Source organism: Erpetoichthys calabaricus, chromosome 5 (assembly GCF_900747795.2).
Source record: "Erpetoichthys calabaricus chromosome 5, fErpCal1.3, whole genome shotgun sequence".
Lineage (NCBI taxonomy): Eukaryota > Metazoa > Chordata > Cladistia > Polypteriformes > Polypteridae > Erpetoichthys > Erpetoichthys calabaricus.
The window spans coordinates 190,055,368-190,079,447 of NC_041398.2; the positions used below are offsets into that span (position 1 = coordinate 190,055,368).

The 24,080-nt window shown below is 37.0% G+C and overlaps 1 protein-coding gene across 5 annotated transcripts in view; it reads left to right on the forward strand.

Annotated features, from left to right (window-relative positions):
- LOC114652123 (tight junction protein ZO-2-like) overlaps positions 1-24,080 on the forward strand; it is a 253,598-nt gene that overhangs the window by 193,881 nt on the left and 35,637 nt on the right. For all 5 annotated transcript variants that reach the window (XM_051927776.1, XM_051927773.1, XM_028802330.2 and 2 more), the window contains 6 exons: positions 1,532-1,635; positions 6,071-6,224; positions 8,379-8,490; positions 8,938-9,062; positions 17,616-17,679; positions 18,644-18,794. In XM_051927776.1, coding sequence (XP_051783736.1) covers positions 1,532-1,635; positions 6,071-6,224; positions 8,379-8,490; positions 8,938-9,062; positions 17,616-17,679; positions 18,644-18,794 — 710 coding nt within the window. The remainder of the gene's footprint in view (positions 1-1,531; positions 1,636-6,070; positions 6,225-8,378; positions 8,491-8,937; positions 9,063-17,615; positions 17,680-18,643; positions 18,795-24,080) is intronic.

Consider the following 24,080-nt stretch of genomic DNA (forward strand, 5'->3'; position numbering starts at 1 on the left):
TGACCACAAGTTCTCAATGGGATTAAGGTCTGGGGACCCAAAATTTCAAAGTTTTGTTCCCAAGCCACTTAGTTATCACCTTTTCCTTATGGCACCATGCTCCATCGTGCTGGAAAAGGCATTGTTTGTCACCAAACTGTTCTTGGATGTTTGAGAGAAGTTGCTCTCGGAGGATGTTTTGGTACCATTCTTTATTCATGGCTGTTTTCTTAGGCAAAATTGTGAGTGAGCCCACTCGCTTGGCTGAGAAGCTGCCCCACAAGCAAATCCCAAGAACAGTTTGGTGACAAACAATGCCTTTTCCAGCATAATGGAACTACATCGAAATTTTGGGTCCATGGCCAGGAAATTCCCCAGACCTTAATCCCATTGAGAACTTGTGGTCAATCCTCAAGAGATGGGTGGACAAACAAAACCCACAAATTCTGACAAACTCCAAGCATTAATTATGCACGAATGGGTTGCCATCAGTCAGGATTTGGCCCAGAAGTTGATTGACAGCATGCCAGGGCAAATTGCAGAGGTCTTGAAAAAGAAGGGCTAACACTGCAAATATTGACTCTTTGCATAAACTTAGTATAATTTGTCAATAAAAGCCTTTGAAACTTATGAAATGCTTGTGATTGTACTTCAGTATACCATAGAAACATCTGACAAAAAGATCTAAAAACACTGAAGCAGCAAACTTTGTGAAAGCCAGCACTTGTGTCATTCTCAAAACATTTGGCTACGACTGTACAGTATATTAACTCCAGGATGACTGGATTTTGATCTTTTAGCATTTAAGAGCTGTATTATTGTAAGGATAGATTTTCTGTACCTTTCGTTTTTCTGCACTTGTTATAATGGAAGGTGGAACAGAAACAGCAGTGTTGTGAGGTGTAGTAGAAAGCAAGTCTGGGAGAAGTTCTCTTAGGAAAGTATCCATGAGCTTGTATAATATTAACAAGGATGATCTGTTCTGATTAATCTGATTACTGATTCTGAATAGGATTGTTTCCTTTTCAAATCTTCATTATGAATACATTTCCATAGTGTGTCATCTTGAGATGTAATGTTTTATATCAAATGTAATTTTCCCAAAAAATACTGATTTTTTTTTTTTTTTTTTTTTTTTTTTAAATTAATTACCGAGTTAGAGGCATGACAGTGTAGTGGTAGTGCTGCTATTTGACACAATGAGCCCAGGATTCACGTCCCAAGTGCTCTCTGTATGGATTTGGCATGTTCTTCCCATGTCCACTTGGCTTTTCTCTGGATGCTTCAGTTTCTTTCCAGAGTCCAAAGACATGCAGGTTATGTGAATTTGTGTTATTGAGTTGACCCTAAAGTGTGTGTACGTTCACCCTGCAATGGACTGGTGCCCTGTCCAGGGATTGTTCTTGCCTTGTGTCTCCTGCTTGCTGTGATAGACTGCAGCTTCCCTGTGATCCTGTACAGGATTAGCGGGTTGGAAGGTTTGAACGATGGGTGGATGGATTATCAAGTTAAGTGGTGCTTTTACTGAGTGCACATTTTTCTTCTTTTAAAGAATATGGCCTCCGACTTGGCAGCCAGATATTTATTAAAGAGATGACGAGTACAGGTTTGGCAGCAAAAGATGGAAACTTACAAGAGGGCGATATCATTCTCAAGGTAAACTTGTGTCTATTTTTTGTTAATGATGCTAATTTTGGGTACAGTATAATATTGTCTTCATTTATGTGACACACCTTGTTTCTACTACTTAGGGATAGGGTTGGACGAGTCCCTACTGAACATATTGCTACTCTGGATATACAGTTTGGCTTTAATAAAACATCCATTATTAAACTCGCTTGAGCCTGTTCAGTGTCCTGTCCTGGCAGCTGGACACCATCCCTGCAGCATTTGGATTAAGGCAGGCACCAACACTGGATGGGGTAGAAGTCTTTGAGCCTTTTGCAAGGAACGTGCACACACCCATTCATTCACATGGAGCCAGGTTTTTTTTTTTTTGGTGTGATTGTATTTTCAATGAAATAAAGCAAGAAACGAAAGTGTGAAAATTGCACCAATTATAACATTATAGTAAAACAACCACAATCCACCCCATTGGCAAGTCAACTCTGCCCACCCAATACAAATCCAGAGCTATCCTTGTGTATTCATTACTTTAAGATTATTTAAAAGTTAGATTACTGTGAATACACAAAAAAAGTCAATATATAAAATGTTATGAGTGTATAGATAATCTGCTTAATTTATTATTACATCACCCAGGTAGCTGTACTGTTCATTTTTGTACATAAAACTTTAAAGATATTTTATCAGTATATAAAGTTTGTGGCAAATATACTATTATGAGCAACAGTGCAATATTGGATGCTTGTCTACATTATTGAGCTCATGAATCCAACATACTTAATTATAAGAGTGTTAAGTATAGGTTTAACACTAGAATCCCTGAAATCTACGAAAAAACTTGTAATCCCAGCCCACCTTAAATCCGTTTTCACCTCTCCATCAGCGTTTTTTGTGTTGTAAATGTGTCGATCAACATAAGAACCTGCTATCCTGTCCCCCCCCCCGCCAGAAGTCATCTCCAACAAAAAGTTATCATAGTGTGTGAGGTCCTGTGAGTTGCATAGGGCAAATAATAAATCAATATTTGGAACACATGCATTTCATTCGTGTTCCATGTCTATAACGATGAGATGACAGGAAATGCAAGAAATGTTGAACAAATACCTTAAATAGAAATCTTTTTCATGTTATAGTAATAACGACAAAATTTTGACATGAAGTGTATAATGTGTGAAGACTGAAGTCCAAATATCAAATAAACATTATCACAAAATGTGCACGTACTGTATAACAAAGCAAATGTGCTTTTATTCAAGAATATAACCGAAGAAAAAGAAATTGGGTTAGGGTACAGCACAAAAATGACCTTTTGAGTGGTGCAGTGATAAGAACTGCTGACTCACAACCAAGAGGTATTGGGATCTAATTCAGGTACCCTCCAAAATTACTGTTTTGATTAGGATCTGCTCTTATTGTTGCTGTTGCACAATAAAAACATTCATTTGATATGAGTCTGTAACAGCTGGTGTCAATTTATGATGCTTGTAAATGTTAGCGGTTTTTTTTTTTAATTCAGTTTTATTCTCTTAGTCACATTTACAGTCCCCCCATTCTGACACTGCTGTTTTCAAATAAAGATGTGCTATTACAGAGGTGAACTCAGATGAGGATGAGGGTTCTACATCGGAGAAAAAGAACAGAAGCCCTCCAAGAAACGTCCACTTGCATATATGGACAATGCAGTTGCACCAGGCATAAAGGGGAAAGATAGCACCGTTTAGATGCAGCAACAGGTCAGGTGTCATCGTGCTAGTCAGTCTGCCCCACACGTGGCCTTCAAAGAAAAGTCAGGGCTTATTGAGCTTGCCAAGGTATTGTGCAAAGTCCGGTTTGTGATTATATTTTGTAATGGAATTTCCAGGAACGTATTTAGTGATCAAGGTCACCAGCATATTAAAAAAAACACATATAAAAAAAAAACACACTTTTATGGATTTCACTTATCAACACTGTTAGTCATTAATGTTGAATTCTTTTTTTTTCCACTTATGGCTAATTAATTTTTAATATTAAGTCAACCATACTTGATCCAGAGTATCTCAAAGATGTCTCATTATTATAAAGAAAAGTAAAAGAACAAATCAGAATAAGAAAAGATCGGAACTAATGCTGGTCACTGGCATTCCAGATTAGGGATATTCAACCTGTAATGATGAAACAGTAGTGCATACTCTAACTAACCATGTCTTTGATTTAAATGAGTGGCAGTGTCTAGTGATATTTATAAACTTTATATTCTCTTTGTTGCTTCCCATTCTAGCCATGACGGCTGCAAATTATGCTGCATGTCACTTTGATGAAAGGTTGTCCCTAGAGGAGATAATGGCAGAAATTTTTATAATGCTGACTAATTAGCATATTTTCCTTGCATTGGAACGTGAGAAATAAATGTTAGAATAGGAGAGGGATTTGGAGAAGAATGCACACCAGAGAATTAAAAATCATTTAATATGTATAAAATCCTTTGATGTCATCCACCTGATGTCCATCATACAAGAGCAGAGTACTGCTTAACTTGGTTTGGAAGGAGCTGGCATCTGTATATCTGAGGATATGGCTTTCTTTTAGAAAAGAGTGGCATACTGTAGGGGAACATCTGCTTTGAGTAGTTTAATTGCATTGCAGTCTTATTTACAAATGAGAGCAGGAGCACTCATATAATTGAGCAGTGGCAGCAGAATAGTTGTGAAACAACAGTAAAGTCATCAGGCAGACATTCTATATGCTGTCTAATCAATGTCCTCTCCTCCACCAATGGCCATAAACTTTGAGTAGAGATGTTGCTGATGTAGGTGACCAAGTTGAGATTCCCATGCAGAATTCACTTTTGCATGAGAGCTTTTATATGATTTTCACTAACTGTCAAAATGTGCACAATGTTGTTATTCAAACTATAGAGACCTTGTTAGGTGAAAAATCTAAAAAAATAAATCCTGAAAATTGTTACCCTTAATCACTTTCTACTCCTCCAAAGTTGAGAAAAATTAAATTGTCATAATTTTGAAGTCTTGTAACTCTAGCAGGGTAAGATACAAAAATGTGAAAGTTTGTTTTTCACAATTGAGAAAAGAACTGAGCCATAAGAAATTACCATCCGCTTTAGAAACTGTAAGTTCTGGTAATATCATATATCATTTAGGCCTTACTGTTTGTTAGATGTTAATAAATAAGATTTAAATATTGTGTATACTATATGTAGAGTGATAATACCAATTCAGAAGCCATCTGGTTGTTGCTGAGTAATCAAAGGCTCTAGTTTTCAAAAATATTTCTATGAAGTATGTAACTTTAAAACTGAATATAATATTTACCTTTTTACCAAAAACTGAAGTGTTTGTATTTATACCTATAAATACCTGTATATTTTTAAACTTCTGGTAAAAGACTAAAAGCTAGATCTGAAGTACATATTGGCACATCATTGGTCTAGAACAGGGGTGGCGAACTCCAGGCCTCGAGTGCTGCAGTGGCTGCAGGTTTTCATTCTTACCATCTTCTTAATTAGTGACCAGTTTTTGCTGCTGATTACTTCTTTTAATTAACGTGACTCAGGCCCCATAGTTGTTTCTTTTTCTTTAATTAGCAGCCAAACAATAATGAGACACACAACAAGCCACCACATGACCAGCTTCCCTGTGCCCATTACACAATATCTGAAATTAAAGAGAGGTGATGGTCTTGGTAAGGTTGATCTCTCAGGTCACCAACACATTTTGATGGTGCTCTTAGAAAGAACACAAAAACAACAGTTTTCGAAATGTGTGCTGTGGCAGAATGAGAGCAGCAACATGCCATGGAATTAAATAACGGGTTTAATTAACAGCAAGAATGGGCTTCTCATTAAGAAAGTGATTGGAATGAAATTGGTTGGAGTTTGAAGCCCCAGTTTAGCTGGTCATCTGTTAGCTCGTTTCACATCTTATTTCTGCATGACTTGTCATTTAATGAAGAAAGGAATCAATACAGAGGGCTGAACTCTTCTAACAGGGCTATTAAAGTGATGGGGGAAAAAGTTAATTAGCAGTGAAAACTGGTCACTGATTAGGAAAAGGCCTGGAGTTCGCCACCCCTGGTCTAGAATATCTAATCATTCTAAATTTCCAAGTGTCCATATATCCAACTGAAACAAAAAAGTTTACTGAAATTTTTATGGAAATATAGTATATTATTTCTAGTGGATATTTTAAATATTTCTACAGTTGGAGTGTATATTTGTAATAGGTCAATATTTTTTAAAGTACAACTTAAATGTATGACTTTGAACGTAAGAGAAGGTGATGTGTAATGAAGAAGTAAATGCATTGTAAATGCAGTAGTATATATTAATAATTTTATATAAGTTTATAATTAATATCTCTATAAAATGGCGATTAAACCAGCAGAGAGAGTTTGAGATCAGATTATATTCGTTTTATACTAGTATCGTGTGAATGATGTGATTTGTGGTATTTACTTTTTTATTTAGATCAATGGAACAGTGACGGAAAACCTGTCTCTTACTGATGCCAGAAGGCTTATAGAAAAGTCAAGTGGAAAACTGCAGTTAGTTGTGCAGAGGGACAACCGGCAGACTCTAATCAGGATTCCACCAATGGATGACAGTGATTCTGAACCTGATGGTAAGTGACTGGTTAAAAAATATAATATATATGCAGTTTTTTTTTTCTTTTTTTTCCTTTTTTTTTTTTTGTTCTTTTTTCTTTCTTTTCTTTTTTTTTTTTTTTTTTTTTTTACAAAAGTACATCCTGTTTTTTTGTTTTTGTCTTTTTACAGATAATATGCAATTCTTTTAGCTGACGGATCCAGAGACACAACATAAGAATTTGGTTTCAATATCTTGTTTATTGCCCAAGTCATCAAAATTGTAAAACTGCCAAAATTTTGCACCTCTTTGCTAATTTTACTTTTCATTTTAAATAAATAAAAATCTGTTTATGTGCCTATTACTTTTGTGTGTTGTTCATTACCATTATTTTAAAAGCATTTAATGATTAAAACAAAACAGTTTGTGCCTATATTTTTACATTTAAAATAAGTTTGGTTTCTGGTGCTCTCACATGGGATACTGCTTTTACACCTATGATAGTTTAAAGGTTTTTAATATTATAGCATTGCCTGGCTGATACTAACCTCTAAAAGATTTCAGTTTTAGTCAATCTTTGACAATCACCTTTTTCCCGTAACCAGTATATAGTATAAAAAATAGACATTCTATTAATGTAAGCCTTACTTAAAGCAGGTTTTGCATTTTGTGTATTTTGTCCCTGGTTTCCCAAACTAATAAGTATTCCTTGATGCATGTCTAAAAAGATTTTTTTGTTTTGTTTTAGTGTGGCTGGGTAACATTGTCTGGGTAATATAGTGAAAGCGCCACATGCAATAGAGTACAGTTGTGTCTCGTACTTCGAACGATTCTTACTTTGAACATTCCAGAGTTCAAATGCTAAATTCAAGAGAAATATGATCCAGAGTTTGAACAGTGTTTCTAAGTTCAAACTCTACAGATGGTGCTTGCGCAGCGAGCATAAATGTCATCTGTTGTGTACAGTCTTAATGTTAGTACACCAGCTGTTGTTGACATACAGTCATAACTCTGTAGCTGTATCCAGAATATAACTAGCAGAATGCAACTGTCCTTAACGATCTTATTTGCTGCAACCTGGAGCTTCAATCCGTCCATCTTATTTGCGAGGCATCTTGCGTTGGTGAGAAAAATACTAGAAAGAGGTGACTTGTGTGGCCGCCACCATAGCCTCGCCAGCCGTGCAGCCTTGCTTCTGCCTCTTGTCCCTGTATCGCCTCTGTCTCCTACCTGTGGGGTTGTTAATCTGTAGGGAGCCCTGATGCCTGGCTTTGTCTTCCGGGATATCATGGAAGCGGAGAAACTCAGCTTTAACAGTCTGCTCGCTGCACAGTACTATTTTTAGGAGGTTGTGTCAGCTGTAGACGTTTTTCACCCAGCAGAATACCATTATGACAAACAGCAACACATACACAAAAGGACAAACTAAGCGCCAAAATGAAGAGCACCGAGCCACTGTGTCTATGCGGACCATCGTATGTTTTATTTTATTATACAGTATTTACGTATTTATTGCTTTTATGTTTTAATTTATTATTTAGAACATTTAATTGTGTTACACTTAATTTGAGGTAATAGTATTTGCTATATAAATTTATCGAATAGGTATTGCTTAGTGTCTAGGAACGGATTAATTCACTGTTATTTTTAATGGGGAAAATTGATTCGGATTTAGAACAATTCAAAGTTCAAATTGCTTCCTGAAATGAATTAAGTACGAGGTACCACAGTATTTCAAATGCAGTCAAGAATGAGCTCATTTTAAGTCATGCTGCATTTTTAATGAACAGTACGTGGCATAATTTATGACAATTTAAACCATTTACCATTTTTTTTTTGTGAAGTTAATACTTACAATGTATTTTACACTTTCTGACATTATGCAGAAATATTTTAAATATAATGTGTTTGTTTTTTGTGCAATACATTGCTTATCTTTTGTCTAGCAGCCAAAAAGGAAGTATGCATCATTATCATGAAGTTCCAGTCTCTTAACATTTTAATAATTTCCAGTGTTCTGCTCACGTTTTCATCAACTGTGTGATAAGTTGGAAAATTAAATTTAAAGGCTTTAATTGAGTAAAAAAAAATGGTGAAAAGGTATAGTTACTTTTGTTTTTCTGGTCAGGTATGTAATTAATCATGTAGGCATGAATTTAAACTAAAATGCTTACTGGTATGTTTTTTGCAGACATTTCTGAAATAGGGTCATACCACTCTTATTCCCCTCAAGAAGACAGACGATCCCATCATTCTGATCTTTCATCGCATTCTTCTACAGAAAGGCTAAAAGACAAGCACAGGTACTAAGAAACTTAGTTTTATTTAGCTCCTTTTTATACTGTAGGCACATAGTTGTAGTACAGTTGTTTTCATGTATTTCTATCAAGCAAAGGACCCCGCTTGCTTGGGGTCACATAGCAAGTCTGTAAAAGGAATCGAAATAGCATTTTTTGCTTTAAATTCCAATGTCCTTTTCTGATACTCAAGGACCACACCCTTTAGACAAAATATTTTTATGTTCCATTGTTTTTCAGATAAAAACACAATATGAAATATGAACATCTAATTTCATTGGAAACTGGTTTAGAATACCATATACACATATGTATGAGTTTTATTTAAAACCTTTTATAAGCAAGCTTTTAATCTGCCAGAAAGTGTACATTACCTGTTGAGTTCAATAGCTTGGAATTGGGTAAACCAATTCGTTATTTTTTTTTTATATAACCACTCTTATGTTTTTAAAGAGATGAACCACCCAATAGACTGGCAAAAATGGGAGCAATGCCCACACCTTTTAAGATGACTGGTGACACTTCAGCCCCTGTAACAGACGTGGATATTGTAGAGAAAAGTGCAGAAGAACCTCCCGGTGAGTAAGCATATTTTATGGCTCTTAGAGAAACTGGTCATTTTTTAAATAAATTTTGAAATGAATACAATCCCAATTCCAAAAAAGTTGTGACAGTGTGTAAAATGTGAATAAAAATAGAATGCATTGATTTGCCAATCTCATTAACCCATATTTTATGAACAATAGAACACAAAAAACATATCAAATGTTTAAAATGAGAAAATGTTCCATTTTAAGAAAAGAATGAAGAAGAATTTTAAGAAGAAATTACCTTACATTTTGAATATGATAGCAGCAACACATCTCAAAAAAGTAGGGAACGGGCCATGTTTACCACTGTGTAGCTCCCCTATTCTTTTATGTCTGGGCACTGAGAAGACCAGTTACTGGACTTTTGGGAGAGGAATGTTGTCCCATTCTTGTCTGATATAGGCTCAACAGTGCTGGGTCGTCTTTGTCATAATTTTCACTTCATGATGTGGCAAATGTTTTTAATTGGTGAAAGGTCTGAACTACAGACAGGCCAGTTCAGAACTCGGACTCTTCTATTACGAAGCCATGCTGTCGTAATAGATCATGCATGCAGTTTAGCATTGTTTTGCTGAAATATGCCAGGCCTTCCCTGAAAAAGATGCCATCTGGATGAGAGCACATGATGCTCTAAAACCTGTATATACATTTCGGCATTGATAGTGCCTTTCCAGAGGTACAACCTGCCAATTCCATAGGCAGTAATACAGCCCATACCATCCAAGATGCAGGATTTTGAACTGAGTGCTGATAACAAGTCGGGTGGTCCCTCTCCTCTTTAGTCCAGAGTACATGGCATCCACGTTTTCCAAAACAAATTTAAAATTTCAATTTGTCTTTACCAGAGAACAGTTTACCTCAGTCCATTTTAAATGAGCTTTGGCCCAGAGAAGACAGTGGCGTTTCTGGATCATGTTCACATATGGCTAATTATTTGCATGATAGAGCTTTAACACTAGAATTACCAGAGCCTACGAAAAAACTCGTAAATTCGGCCCACCTTAAATCCCTTCGCACCTCTCCGTCAGCCTCTTTTGTTTTCTAAATGTGCTGATAAGCCCAAGCAGCCTGCTATACCATCAACCCCACCTAACCCCCCCCACCCCCCCCTACCGCCTCAGAACAGGCAAGAAGTTCTCCCAATTCCTGCCTTGATTGATTATCTGGGAGTGAAGTGCTGGAGGTTTAGAATGGAAAAAATATATTGTTATTTGGAACACATGCATTTCATGTGTGTTCCGTTTCTACAATAATATGTGTAAACACATCCTTAAAACAGAAACGTTTTTCATATTTTAGTAATAAATGACAAAATGTAGACATAAACTATATAATGTGTAAAACCTGAAGTCCAAAGATCAAAGAAACACTTTCACAAAAGGTTCAAGGATGAAGCAACAGCTTCTGTGGCGTAGAAGTAAGAACTACTGACTTGTAATCAAGAGTCCTCCGGTTTGCTCATGACTGTCTCGTATATTTACCGTTTTGAGTAGTGATCTGCTCTTATTGTTAATATTATACAATAAAAACAATTGATTTGCGTTTGTAACAGCCAGTGTAAATTGATAATACTAGTAAAAGTTAGCTTTTTTTTTTCACTTTTATTCTCTCGGTCACGATTACAATACATTCTACGTCCTCCTATCTCTCCCCCACCCCAGGGGATCTGACGCTGTTAGTTTTTATTTGAAACTGGGAATAACTGTAGGTGTGAGTGATGTTTTGAGACAATGGAACTGGAAATTCTCTGATCTGGATGGATAAAAGCTGACACAAACGCTGGTGAATCTGCCTTCTTTGTATCTCATTGTCACTTGATTTTTTTTAAATTCAGTTTTATTGAGTGTTCCTGCTCAAGCTGAATTAGTATGCACCTTATGGTCCATGATGTCAAGGCCACACTGACAAAAAACAGAGAAATAGGTATATATGATATTTGGAATTATTAATTTTATGACCTGTATAGTACATTTTGGAAAACATGGCACTGATGTAATATTATTCATATTCATTCGCATGCCTTCTGTGGTTGTAATCAGTGACCGCATGTTCTTTCCCAGTGTAAACATTTTGGTGGATGGTGGTGGTTCTTTTGTACTCCAGGACATGCAGAGGAAGGAAGGTTCCTTTGCAAGGTGAGCCAGAGAATGAGAGAATAAAACTGAAAAAAGCTAACTTCTACAAATACCATACATTTACAGCTGATTACTAAAACATGGAAACATAAACATGTTTATTCATTTACTTTGTATGCATTATGGCTCAGTGGTCAGTTGTGCTGCCTCAACTCTAAATTCATGTAACTGAATCTTTATCTGAGAACTGTTTATGTAGAGTTTGTATGTTCATCTGTGTTAGTGGTTTTCACTAGGTGGGCCAGTTCCTGTCTGTATCATAAAGATGTTTAGTTATTGATCAAGTGTGAGCCAGTGTACCCCACTATAAACTAGCTTCATAGTTTCTTCCTACCTTGTGCCTGATACCCCTGGATTAGGCTGCAACTGTAAAACCCTTAAGTGTGTTTAATAATGGATGGATGCATTCTGATATTTTAGTCCGTCCTTGTTAATATTCATAAAGCTGGCAATGTTACTGAGATAGTCACTTCTCTTCAGCATTTATCGCCATTTATGCTTCCAATCAAATTCTTTGTTTACTTAGCTTGACGATTTTTGCACTCATTCTGTACATAGATAAACCCAGCATTGTGCAATGTGGATTCTGTGCCGTAGATGTTAATGCACAAGAGACTCATCTGCCTATATATTCACTTCATGCATTAGTGTTTGTTCCATTAATTGTTTCCAAGTAGTGGTAGTAACAAAGTACAGATAAGGGTGAAAACAACAATTGACATTAAAGAAGAGCTTTTTCTTAAGTGTCATTTTGACTTGTATGACAATTACTTGCATAACAAAGAAATGTCCAAATATGTCTTCACCAAATATGTAAGATTGGAATAGTCCAATGTATCAAAAGGTGTCAGTCTAAAGTAAGATCAGTTTCAACACTAAAGTTTTATTTTGCCAGCCTAATTCCTTTTCACAGTATCAGTTAACAATCCTTACATCCACATTCTTTAAATGTATTTGTCATCATCATTAATTATATCTATTGTTAAACTAAAAACAAAACAGATGGAATTATGTGACAGACACTAAAATCTGAGTTGACCAGTAGCAGAAAAACTTATGGAGCGATGAGTCCAAATTTGAAATTTTTGTTTCACAAAGAAGGCTGGTATGTGAGAAGAATATTGTGTAGAGAAGCAGGTTGCTGCCTTTCTGAATCTTTCTGTGAAGCACAGTAGTAGGACTGACATGGTTGGTCTTAGAATGGATTTCAAGCACTATTATATGGGTTCTGGTCACATAAAAAGTATGTACCGTTCTGAGAAATGTAATCAGATATGTATTCATCATGCTGTACCTTAAGGAAAATAGCTTTTAAGAGATTAAATACTAACAGTATAAGGTCGGCCATTAATTTTTACTTGGTAATTACTATTGTAATATAATTTTTGGGTGGAGTATTGCTACTTCTTACTTAATTGTTTCTACGAGCAAGTAAACACTACTCAGAAAACTAGCTTTAAAAATTATTTTCTTGTGTAGTCTAAGGCTTTTTGCAAAGTACTGTATAGGGATTTCTTAAGAGCAGAAAAATGCAATATGTTTTAAAATGTTCATAGAGACGACATGTGTAGTGAATATAGTGACTAATGGGTAGGCTGTTTCATATTCATAATACAGTAATCCCTCGCTATATTGCGCTTCGACTTTCGTGGCTTCACTCTCGCGGATTTTATATGTAAGCATATCTAAATATACAGTATAACCCGGGTTTCTGCGGACAATGGGTCTTTTTACTTCTGGTACATGCTTCCTCAGTTGGTTTGCTCAGTTAATTTCATACAAGGGACGCTATTGGCGGATGGCTGAGAAGCTACCCAATCAGAGCATGCAGTTAAGTTCCTGTGTGCTGATTGGCTCAGCGGCGGTGCGCCGAATTTGATTCCGCTGCGTTAACCAGGAAGTCTCGTCTCGCTCATTCAGCATCAACGTGTTTCGCTGCGTAAAGAGTTCACTTTTGTGCTCTTTTGTGTTTATCTTTGTGCATAGTCAAGCCCTTCATTATGGCTCTAAAACGATCTTCTACTGCTTCAGGGGCCGTGCCCAAGCGCCAATGGAAGATGCTAACGATTGCCGAAAAGGTAAAAGGTTTGGATATGTTTTATTTAAAAAGGAGGAAAAGAATATAAGATCTACGGCCGCAGTGTCCTTTAACCAGGGCACAAAACAAGTTGTAAGTGGACGTAATAAGGCGGTAAGGTTTATATGAGTGTGAGAAGGGTTTATAAAGCCTTAAAATATATATAAATAATAAAATAAATATAAGGTCGCTACTTCATGGATTTTCACCTATCACGGGGGGGCCCCACGATAGGTGAGGGATGACTGTATCCATATACAGTGGGGCAAAAAAGTATTTAGTCAGCCAACCAATTGTGCATGTTCTCCCACTTAAAAAGATGAGAGAGGCCTGTAATTTTCATCATAGGTATACCTCAACTATGAGAGACAAAATGAGAAAAAAAAAAATCCAGAAAATCACATTGTCTGATTTTTGAAGAATTTATTTGCAAATTATGGTGGAAAATAAGTATTTGGTCAATAACAAAAGTTCATCTCAATACTTTGTTATATACCCTTTGTTGGCAATGATAGAGGTCAAACGTTTTCTGTAAGTCTTCACAAGGTTTTCACACACTGTTGCTGGTATTTTGGCCCATTCCTCCATGCAGAGCTCCTCTAGAGCAGTGATGTTTTGGGGCTGTCGCTGGGCAACACAAACTTTCAACTCCCTCCAGAGATTTTCTATGGGGTTGAGATCTGGAGACTGGCTAGGCCCACTCAGGACCTTGAAATGCTTATTACGAAGCCACTCCTTCATTACCCGGGCGGTGTGTTTGGGATCATTGTCATGCTGAAAGACCCTGCCACGTTTCATCTTCAATGCCTTTGCTGATGGAAGGAGGTTTTCACTCAAAATCTGACGATACATGGCCCCATTCATTCTTTCCTTTACACGGATCAGTCGTCCTGGTCCCTTTGCAGAAAAACAGCCCCCAAACCATGATTTTTCCACCCCCATACTTTACAGTAGGTATGGTGTTCTTTGGATGCAACTCAGCATTCTTTCTCCTCCAAACACGACGAGTAGAGTTTTTACCAAAAAATCCTATTTTGGTTTCATCTGACCATATGACATTCTCCCAATCCTCTTCTGGATCATCCAAATGCTCTCTAGCAAACTTCAGATGGGCCTGCACATGTACTGGCTTAAGCAGGGGGACACGTCTGGCACTGCAGGATTTGAGTCCCTGGCGGCGTAGTGTGTTACTGATGGTAGCCTTTGTTACTTTGGTCCCAGCTCTCTGCAGGTCATTCACTAGGTCCCCCCGTGTGGTTCTGGGATTTTTGCTCACCGTTCTTGTGATCATTTTGACCCCACGGGGTGAGATCTTGCGTGGAGCCCCAGATCGAGGGAGATTATCAGTGGTCTTGTATGTCTTCCATTTTCTAATAATTGCTCCCACAGTTGATTTCTTCACACCAAGCTGCTTACCTATTGCAGATTCAGTCTTCCCAGCCTGGTGCAGGTCTACAATTTTGTTTCTGGTGTCCTTTGACAGCTCTTTGGTCTTGGCCATAGTGGAGTTTGGAGTGTGACTGTTTGAGGTTGTGGACAGGTGTCTTTTATATTGATAACAAGTTCAAACAGGTGCCATTAATACAGGTAACGAGTGGAGGACAAAGGAGCCTCTTACAAAAGAAGTTACAGGTCTGTGAGAGCCAGAAATCTTGCTTGTTTGTAGGTGACCAAAATACTTATTTTCCACCATAATTTGCAAATAAATTCTTAAAATCAGACAATGTGATTTTCTGGATTTTTTTTCTCATTTTGTCTCTCATAGTTGAGGTATACCTATGATGAAAATTACAGGCCTCTCTCATCTTTTTAAGTGGGAGAACTTGCACAATTGGTGGCTGACTAAATACTTTTTTGCCCCACTGTAATGTAAATAAATTATAATAATTCATTAATGTGCTGGTCTATGCAGTTTCCTTACATCGAAAGTGCATTTGGTTGTATTTTAGGCTGTCATATTTAATCATTCATCTATTCATTCATCTCTCCATTTTCTTACCCACATATCTAGTTCACGGTTGATAGGAGCTGGCTCCTGTTCCTGCAGCAAAGGTCAAAAGGCAGGAGCCAACTCTTGCCTCAAACCCATGCCAATTTAGAGTCATTAATAAATTGAATATGTTTAGGATTTTGGAGGAAAGCCAGAGTACCCAGAGGAAAAAAATCCCATACAAACATAGAAAACGTGCAAATTTCATTTCATTATCATTTTACTGAATCAGTACCTGTAATATATTTTTTAAGTTGTTAATTAATTTTTGGTTCCAAAATCAGCTGGTCACTAATTACCATCATTGTATTTAAAAACAGAAAATAGAATGGCACAAAAGTCTAAATGCTACACTTTACAGGTTTTTAAATATACATAAGGAAGCCTGACTGAAGATGGTTTCAAACCATTAATAAATATGCAATTAATTATTTTGAATTCCCAATATAAATTAAACTAGATTATATCTATGAAATCTGCTGCTTTTGATTTTATAGCTGCGACTGATATAAAAATTTCATGCATGTGGCATTTCTATCAGTTAACTGATTTCTAAAAACTGATAATGAATATTTCTGTGAGTTTTGTTTGTGCTGTGGCTTTATTGCATTTAGCTCTGATAATCTAATTTCATAGGCAAATAGTGCTTCCGTAGTTATAAGTTTAACTATTGTATTTACTCCCAGTAATGTCTCTAGTGTTTATTTTTGCTAGAAAAACCTGATGAAAACCATTACTCTTTATTAAGAATGCCATTTTATAGGGTTAATAAGCCTTCTTAACTTTGCATTCTTTATTATAATAGTATTTTGTGACGATGTGGGTTCTGCTCCATGCTCCCATCTTTTTCTGTTCGGGAGCCTTTGATCCCAACACCATCGATTAGTTATAACCGAGATGAGCTAGACAGCGAGGCAACAACACAACAAGGGGATGATGAAAATGTGCAAAAGTGCTTTATTCAACAAAATGAAAACAAAGTGCATCAGTGCAGTGTCCAAAGTTCTATAAGTAAATAATCCAACATAAAAAAAGTTATTTTGGAGGTTAAAAAAATCATAGAAAAAAACAATCCTGTAAAACCGAAGTTAAAACGCAATACAGGAAGCAGTCTTTTACAAACAGTGACAAGCCCAGTGCTTCTTTTACATTAGCGTCTCACCTGCTTCTCCCATGCGGGCCTTGCAACAGGCGAGACGCTCTCCCCTGCAGTTGACATTCTCTGTGCCTGCTTCTACTACTGTCAGTCGCCTTACCGATCCTTGGCTCCGGTCGGCTCCACCTGACAGTGACTTGGGATTCCCCCAACAACCAAGGCTCTCACGTTGGGGACACCACGTCCCAAGTCCCGACTCCCGCTGCCTCACGCGGAGAGTCTCCCACCTTCCAGCCACTCCTGCTCTCCGAAGTAATCTCAGCGGTAGCGACCACATCTACTACTCCCCTGGGTGTCGGCCAAACACCCAGGCTGTCTGCTCAGCTGCTGCGAGCCTGCTCACGCTCGCTCTCCTGCACCGGCTTTCTCGCTCACTTTCTCACTCGCTCACTGCTTCCTCATGCAACCTCCGTTTCCTTCTCTTTTCTTTCTCCTTTAACCGTCTCGGGCTTCTCTATATAATGGACGTGGCAGCTGTGGCAATCAACAGCTCCCGGGAACAATTACGCTGCCGACTGTCTCTCACCTGTGCACTTAGGTGAGAAACGACTGCAGCACGAATCCACCGGGGAACCGCTTCAGCCGCACTACCACGCCCCCTCGCTACGCCGCGAGCGCGGTGATTATTCATTTAAAACTGGCCTTTGCTGAGAGAGCTGTAGACCCACAACACCACATATTTTCAAAATACAAAAAACTAGTTTAAATAAGCATGTATATTAAAATTTTAAAAAAGGAAGAAGGAAATTTAAAAAGGAAGAAACACTTTAGAAACTTATATTGATTTTCCAAGAAGCTAGTGTTTGGACAATGCAGCTCGGGACTTCTGTTCACCTTCTGAAGAGGATGGGATTAAAAAACAAATTCTTATCATGCATTAATTGAAATGGAAAAAACAGGTCTTTCCTAGCCTTTATTAGCCGAAGTCGATGTGTGTAACAAAAGGATAAACAGTTATGCAGGACAGTCATTTGGTGTTCATTTTTTTTCATTGATTAATATATTATACAGTATATGTTGTTTTTTTAAAAAAGGTATGTTTTTGTGATTCTTTGAGGAAAAAGCCCTGTCATTTCATTTAGAATACTGTTGTAAACATAAATTGTTGTTGAGTACTAATATTAATATACTTAAATGATAGAAAAAATATGTTTTTAAGTAAATCTCTCTTTACATTCTATAGCTGTGGTGCATGTGGCTCCTAAAATACATCTTCGTCCCAGTCCTGAAGACGAAGAAATTTATGGGTAATTTTTTTGAATATGTAATAAAGTATTATGTATTTCAAGCATTTTAAATTATTTGTTACATGTGATTTTGCAACATAAGAGCTATTCATTTACTGTACCAAAAAAATCATTTAAAGCTTACAGTCTCTGAGTATTGGCTAATGCATTTGTCATCTTGTGAAACATTGGTTGTGATAAACTACACAGAATTTTTTGTAAAAGCATTACCATTAACTTGTTTTCCTTTATGTAGAAGAAAGTAAATAAAAGTAATGTTTGTAAATCCATCCATCCATCCATTTTCCAACCCACTGAATCTAAACACAGGGTCACGGGGGGTCTGCTGGAGCCAATCCCAGCCAACACAGGGCACAAGGCAGGAACCCAATCCCGGGCAGGGTGCCAACCCACCACAGGACACACACAAACACACCCACACACCAAGCACACACTAGGGCCAATTTAGAATCACCAATCCACCTAACCTGCATGTCTTTGGACTGTGGGAGGAAACCGGAGCGCTCGGAGGGAACCCACGCAGACACGGGGAGAACATGCAAACTCCACGCAGGGAGGACCCGGGAAGCGAACCCGGGTCTCCTAAATGCAAGGCAATGTTTGTAAAGTTTGTTAAATATAGACAAGTTTACTTAAAGGCCTTACTTTAATTTACACTGGTTTTGGGGCTTTTTTGGCTTATATAATACATTGTTTTATATACAGTAGTATATTTTAGCCATTCTTAAGTTTCATCTGTATTTTGCTTATAACTGAATTTTCAGTATAACATATTTTGTGTAACATGCAGCCAGTTTTTTGAAATAACACAGTATGCACTATAATATTTACTAAAGCTTTTATAATTTATCAGTTGTAAATACTAAAGCTTTTATTATTTATCAGTTGTAAAACTTTTTTGTAGTTTAGTACAACTTTTTTGAGGTATTTTAATAATATGTAAAATCTGTTAATATCATTACAGCCCCAACACAATCATGGTGAGGTTCCAGAAAGGTGACAGCGTTGGTCTGAGACTGGCAGGTGGAAATGATGTTGGAATATTTGTTGCTGGAGTTCAGGAAGGAAGTCTTGCTGAACAGGAGGGTCTGCGGATTGGGGATCAGATTTTAAAGGTTCGGAATGAAAAAATATGATTCTTACAAATCAAATCATTCTTCATATCTTTGTTATTAACTGACTTTAAGCCATACTTTATATTGCTTTACTTGATAGGTAACAAATAAAAAATGTTTTTCTCATGTAGAAGTCTACTTTAAAGATGTGTATGCATTGGGTGTGGGAAAAGTCCACTAATCATGAAGCAAAGTTTATTTTGTCTACTGTTAGGTAGGTACTAACAGTAGGTACTGTGCACCTTGTGACTACATCCAGAATTCTAAACAAATATTGTCAGACCTCAACAATATTCAAAATAATTAGTTAACCATGAGAAAGAAGCTTGTTTGTTCATATCTCCGTGATCTCTCCTTCTCACTCCAAAACTTTTTTTTGTTTACACTGCATAGCCAGATTTCCGTGGGATGATGCTGGTTATTTATACCACACCCTGAAGGTGGGTCAGGGTCCATCCAAAGCTTCCTTGCACACCAGATGTTTCTTCCTTTCAGCCTCTTGGCTCAGTGGATAACTTACCTCTGACACTACTTTAAAGGGCTAGTATCATCTTTTAAATTCTGGGCTAGGCTCAGCTACGAATTACGTGGTTACTACTCCAGAGCAGCAACCCCAGTGATGCCAGATACGTGACCCTGACGAGTGCACCCAGGCCCCCTCCTGGGCTGTCATTTTCTCTTGGTATTTCGTCTCTTTGCCTTTCTCTCAGGGCTTAGTAAACATGTCTTTAATAATTGTTATTGCCCATGGATATTCAGTACAATTAAACCATTAGTCATATTTTATCCCTTTCTGTTTCTTTTCTAAACACTCTTGGTTTAGCTTACTTTCCTTTCTTGATGTCATATTCCGTGACTGGACTCTGTTTCTCTTTGCTTTTGTATACATCGTTAGGGGCTACTAGTTTACCAAGAAACTTTTTTTTTTTCACAGATTTGGAAATATTGTTACTTTTACATCCTCGTCATACCCTTAATGATAAAGTTGTGTTTGGTTTTTATGCAATATAACCATTGAATCTGTAGAATCCTAATAATGATGAGCACTGGCTGCTTGTGTCCTGTGTACAAACCATAAACAAGAAGTGTTACACAAGTAAAACATAAAGGGCAACCAATAAATTTACAACTATTACACTGTATTCATAAAATGTAAAAATGGAAATTTGTTGTTAATTGGTCTGTTGATTACTTTTTTTAAAAGTTGTGTCAATCTAATAATTCAGGTTTCAGTAATAACCAAAATGAAGTATTTGTTGGTATGAGACAATTAAACTCTGTGTTGTGAATATAATATTACATGATAGTTTGGACTGAAACCCTCATCGGTTTTCTCCTCCTTGTCCTCGGCCCAAAGCAAACATCGAACACAGGTACATATCTGTAGACATTTTTGATGTTGTAAACTCCTGCATCATTCTTTCATTGTCTATCTCTCTCTCTCTGTAATGTCTCTCACATTCTTTTTGTTGCAGAAAATATCCTGTAGCTGTTCAGAGCTTTGCTTCTGCAAATAGAGAATGCTTTGCTCATCTTTTGCACTCCCAAGGCCAAGGATGCTGCTCTACTTGTACTTTTGTTTGCACTATACCTCCTGGCATGGCCATAAGGGTTTTTTGACATGACACACGTCTACAAAGTGACCCTGCTCATAAAGAGCTGTGGGTACTATGAAAAAGACTTGAAAACCCCTTAAAACAGTGTACATATTATGGGGAGTGGGGAAGAGGGAAGAGAGTCCTCCTAGCAATATTAGTGTTCTACAGTTTTCCTGCAGGTGTATTTGTTGATGCTCTCCACATTTATAGTGGTAAATCGAAAAATAAAACATCACATCTTTCTGTAAATATATGTGTTTCACTGTTACTGGCATCTCTGATATCATTTTATGGTAGAAATTAACTTAGTGGTCAGTGAATAGTGTGGTCTTTTAAAACAACCTAGGAATTTTACAGTGAGTGGAAAGGCAGTTATAGCAAGTTAGAAAATGTGTGCATGGCATAATATTTAGTTGCGTTCTTGGACTTAAGTGAACTGATTTGAAAAGTGTTTTACATTTTTTTTAGTCATGCATTATATTTTTCTTTATTACATTTTTTTAACCTTAAGTCATAGTCATAATCAACAATGATTGTAGAATGCAATTACATGTGTTAGTAGATTGCATGAAATACTTGCTTTTTAACAGTATTTCACAATATCTAATAGTTAAAAAATGTAGCCCAAATAGGCTTGTAGTCACTCGGTAGCTTTCACAGAGGGCATGTTCCAATTCTAAAATATAAAATGACATTGATTGATGTCCTATTTATAGTTGTTGGTTGTGGATGGTGTATGACTAACTGCAGTTCAAATTACTTAAACATAACACACTTGAAAGGCATACCCAAAGAAGTGTAAACGTTTATTTAAATCTAAAAGTAAAGTTGTTGCATTTCTAGTTATTTGTAGTGTCAGAGTAATATTGAATAATTATGATGTGCAGACAGTGCTGCCATGAAGTTGTTTTCAGTGTAATGTAGTGTAAACACTGAGTACATATCTGTTCACACAGTGCTTAGAGTAATATTTACATTCATTTCTAGATAAGTGACTTATTTAACTTTTACATTTAACTTGCCTAACATGAAATGATGCACAAGTGGCTTGCATGTATACCTACCCTGCCATTTGACTAATGTGTATAAGGGGATCCGATTTATCATTAGGAGCAGCTTTTGTGTGAGCAAAGAAGGAAAATATGAAATTGATACATTTGAAACAGTAATCCTTAAAGTTATGCCAATGCTTTACAAGTGGAGATTTAGAAATTTCAAAAATGTGTATGCTGTGTTCTGTTTAAAGTATCTCAATTAAAACAAACTTCCCAGACAAATGTTCTTGAAGAGTAAGTTTGCCAACTTTCAGTGTATGAAGTATCTCAATTAAAACTAACGTCCCAGAAAAATGTTCTTGAAGAGTAAGTTTGCCAACTTTCAGTAAAATGCGTCCACTGGTAGCCGATTTGTTTCATGCTGATAAGTATGGCAATCACTGTAGTGCTTTTTGTATTATAAATGAATGCTAATAGTAATAACAATGATAATATGTTTATTTATATAGCCACTTTACAGTGGTCAAAGCATGTTGCATCTATACAAATACAATGTGTAGCTTTCAGTCACATAAGTCTGCTTTGGGTGGAGGTGAGTGTTCAACATTTTGCTGGTAAAGGGGTGTAACAGGTAGCAATAGCTTGTAAAACTTGTAACCATTGAATGGAAAGACAATGCAACCAGACATTTTATGGAGCTGATCTTTATTTTTATATTTAGAGTTTTAAACAAATAACATCAGTTATTGATTTATGGAAAGTCTAATAAATATCTAGTACAGTGGAACCTCAGTTCATGACCATAACTCGTTCCAAACCTCTGGTCGTAAACCGAATTGGTCGTGAACCGAACCAATTTCCCCCATAGGATTGTATGTAAATACAATTAATCCGTTCCAGACCGTACGAACTGTATGTAAATATATTTTTTTAAAGATTTTTAAGCACAAATATAGTTAGTTACTCCATAGAATGCACAGTGTAATAGTAAACTAATGTAAAAACATTGAATAACACTGACACAAACACCCAGGCTCGCTCGCTCTCAGCTGCACGTGCCCTCTCTCTCAGCAGCACGCGAGCCCGCTCTCTCTCTCTCTAACATTGCAGCAGTTTGCACTATAGCCTTGCAACTGATCACTGTATAAACACTTTCTTCTAATGAGTTTTAAGCACAGGGGGAAAAAAGGAACATTTGAACAAATCCGAACTTTATTTAAAAACTAACCACAAGCAACCAAGAAAGTAACATTTACAGGAGTTTGCGCTATTGCCTTGCAACCGATCGCTGTATAAACACTTTCTTTTAATGAGTTTTAAGCACAGGGGGAAAAAAGGAACATTTGAAAAATTTGTAATACAAAAACTAACCATAAACCACCAAGAAAACTAACCTTGCATGAGTCGAGGTCTGGCATGAAGTGAGGAGAAAGTGGGTGGACAGGAGGTTACAGTTTTGAGGGAGATGGAGGAATGTTTTCTCTCTTGTGATTTCTTGGGTTTCTGGTGTTTTTAGTTGTTTAGCTGGTGGGAGCGAAAGCCTCGTGCAGTCATTCCAAAAACAAAGTCCGTGTGACCCAACCCTTCATGTTTGCCCTCCACATCACTGGCAGTCTGGCTTTGTTTACATTGTGCTGTTTGAAAACATGAGGGTTCTCAAATTGGTAAATGAGTAAACTAGTAAACAGTTTTTCCACCTCTTCCAGCACTTGAGGTCTCTGCCTGGTTAACACTGTAACTCCTTTTGCAACATCAGCTGCTATAATAGATTCTTTCTGCTTTAGAATAGTCGAAATCGTAGGTTTTGACTTCTTGTACTCGGCGGCAAGATCAGTAACACGAATGCCACGCTCATACTTTTCAATAATTTCTTTCTTTACTTCGATTTCAATTTACTGCAAAACTTTCTTCTCACCACTCTTCACTTGCTTAGAAGCCATGGTTAACTGCAAAAGCACACAAAATACTGTAGAGCACAAAGAGTTCACAGGTAAAGCACGCACGTCTGACTGAGAACAATGAACAGGGAGAGGCTGAACACGTGCTTAAATACAGTAATCGGTGCGTACGAACCAGAAGGGAAATGAATTAGAGCACAAAGAGTTCACAGCGAAAGCACACACGTCTGACGGAGAACAATGCAACACGTGCGGAAATCATCAGCGCGCACAAAGTGAAAAGGAAACAGGCTTGTTCGTATACCGAGTGTGTGGTCGTGAACCGAGGAAAAAGTTTAGCGAACGTTTTGGTCGTAAACCGAGTTGTACGTGTACCAAGACGTTCGTGAACCGAGGTTCCACTGTACAAGAGTTTACAAAAATAACAAACAGAAGTTTAATGTCAAATTTATGTTATAGTGCACATTATTCTAGAGTTTTTGCAACCATATGTTAATTGCTACTGTCAGAATTTTCTTTACACTTGCATGAAATTTTTTTCATTTAGCAAAACAATATCATTTTTAGATTTATGAATTGACCATTGCATTATGCATCTAGTTAATGTTCTGTTCTTGGTGTATATTGTATTATTTTAAAATGTATACATTTTATAAAGGCTTGCATTTCTAAATGTGATTGTTAAACAAACAAATTCAGCTGTACTGATGTCCTTGAGCAGTCCTGGATGTGCCCCTAATTATAATGGTCTTCCCTGAGATGGTCGAAGTAAGACAGGAACCCAGGATTTTGTTA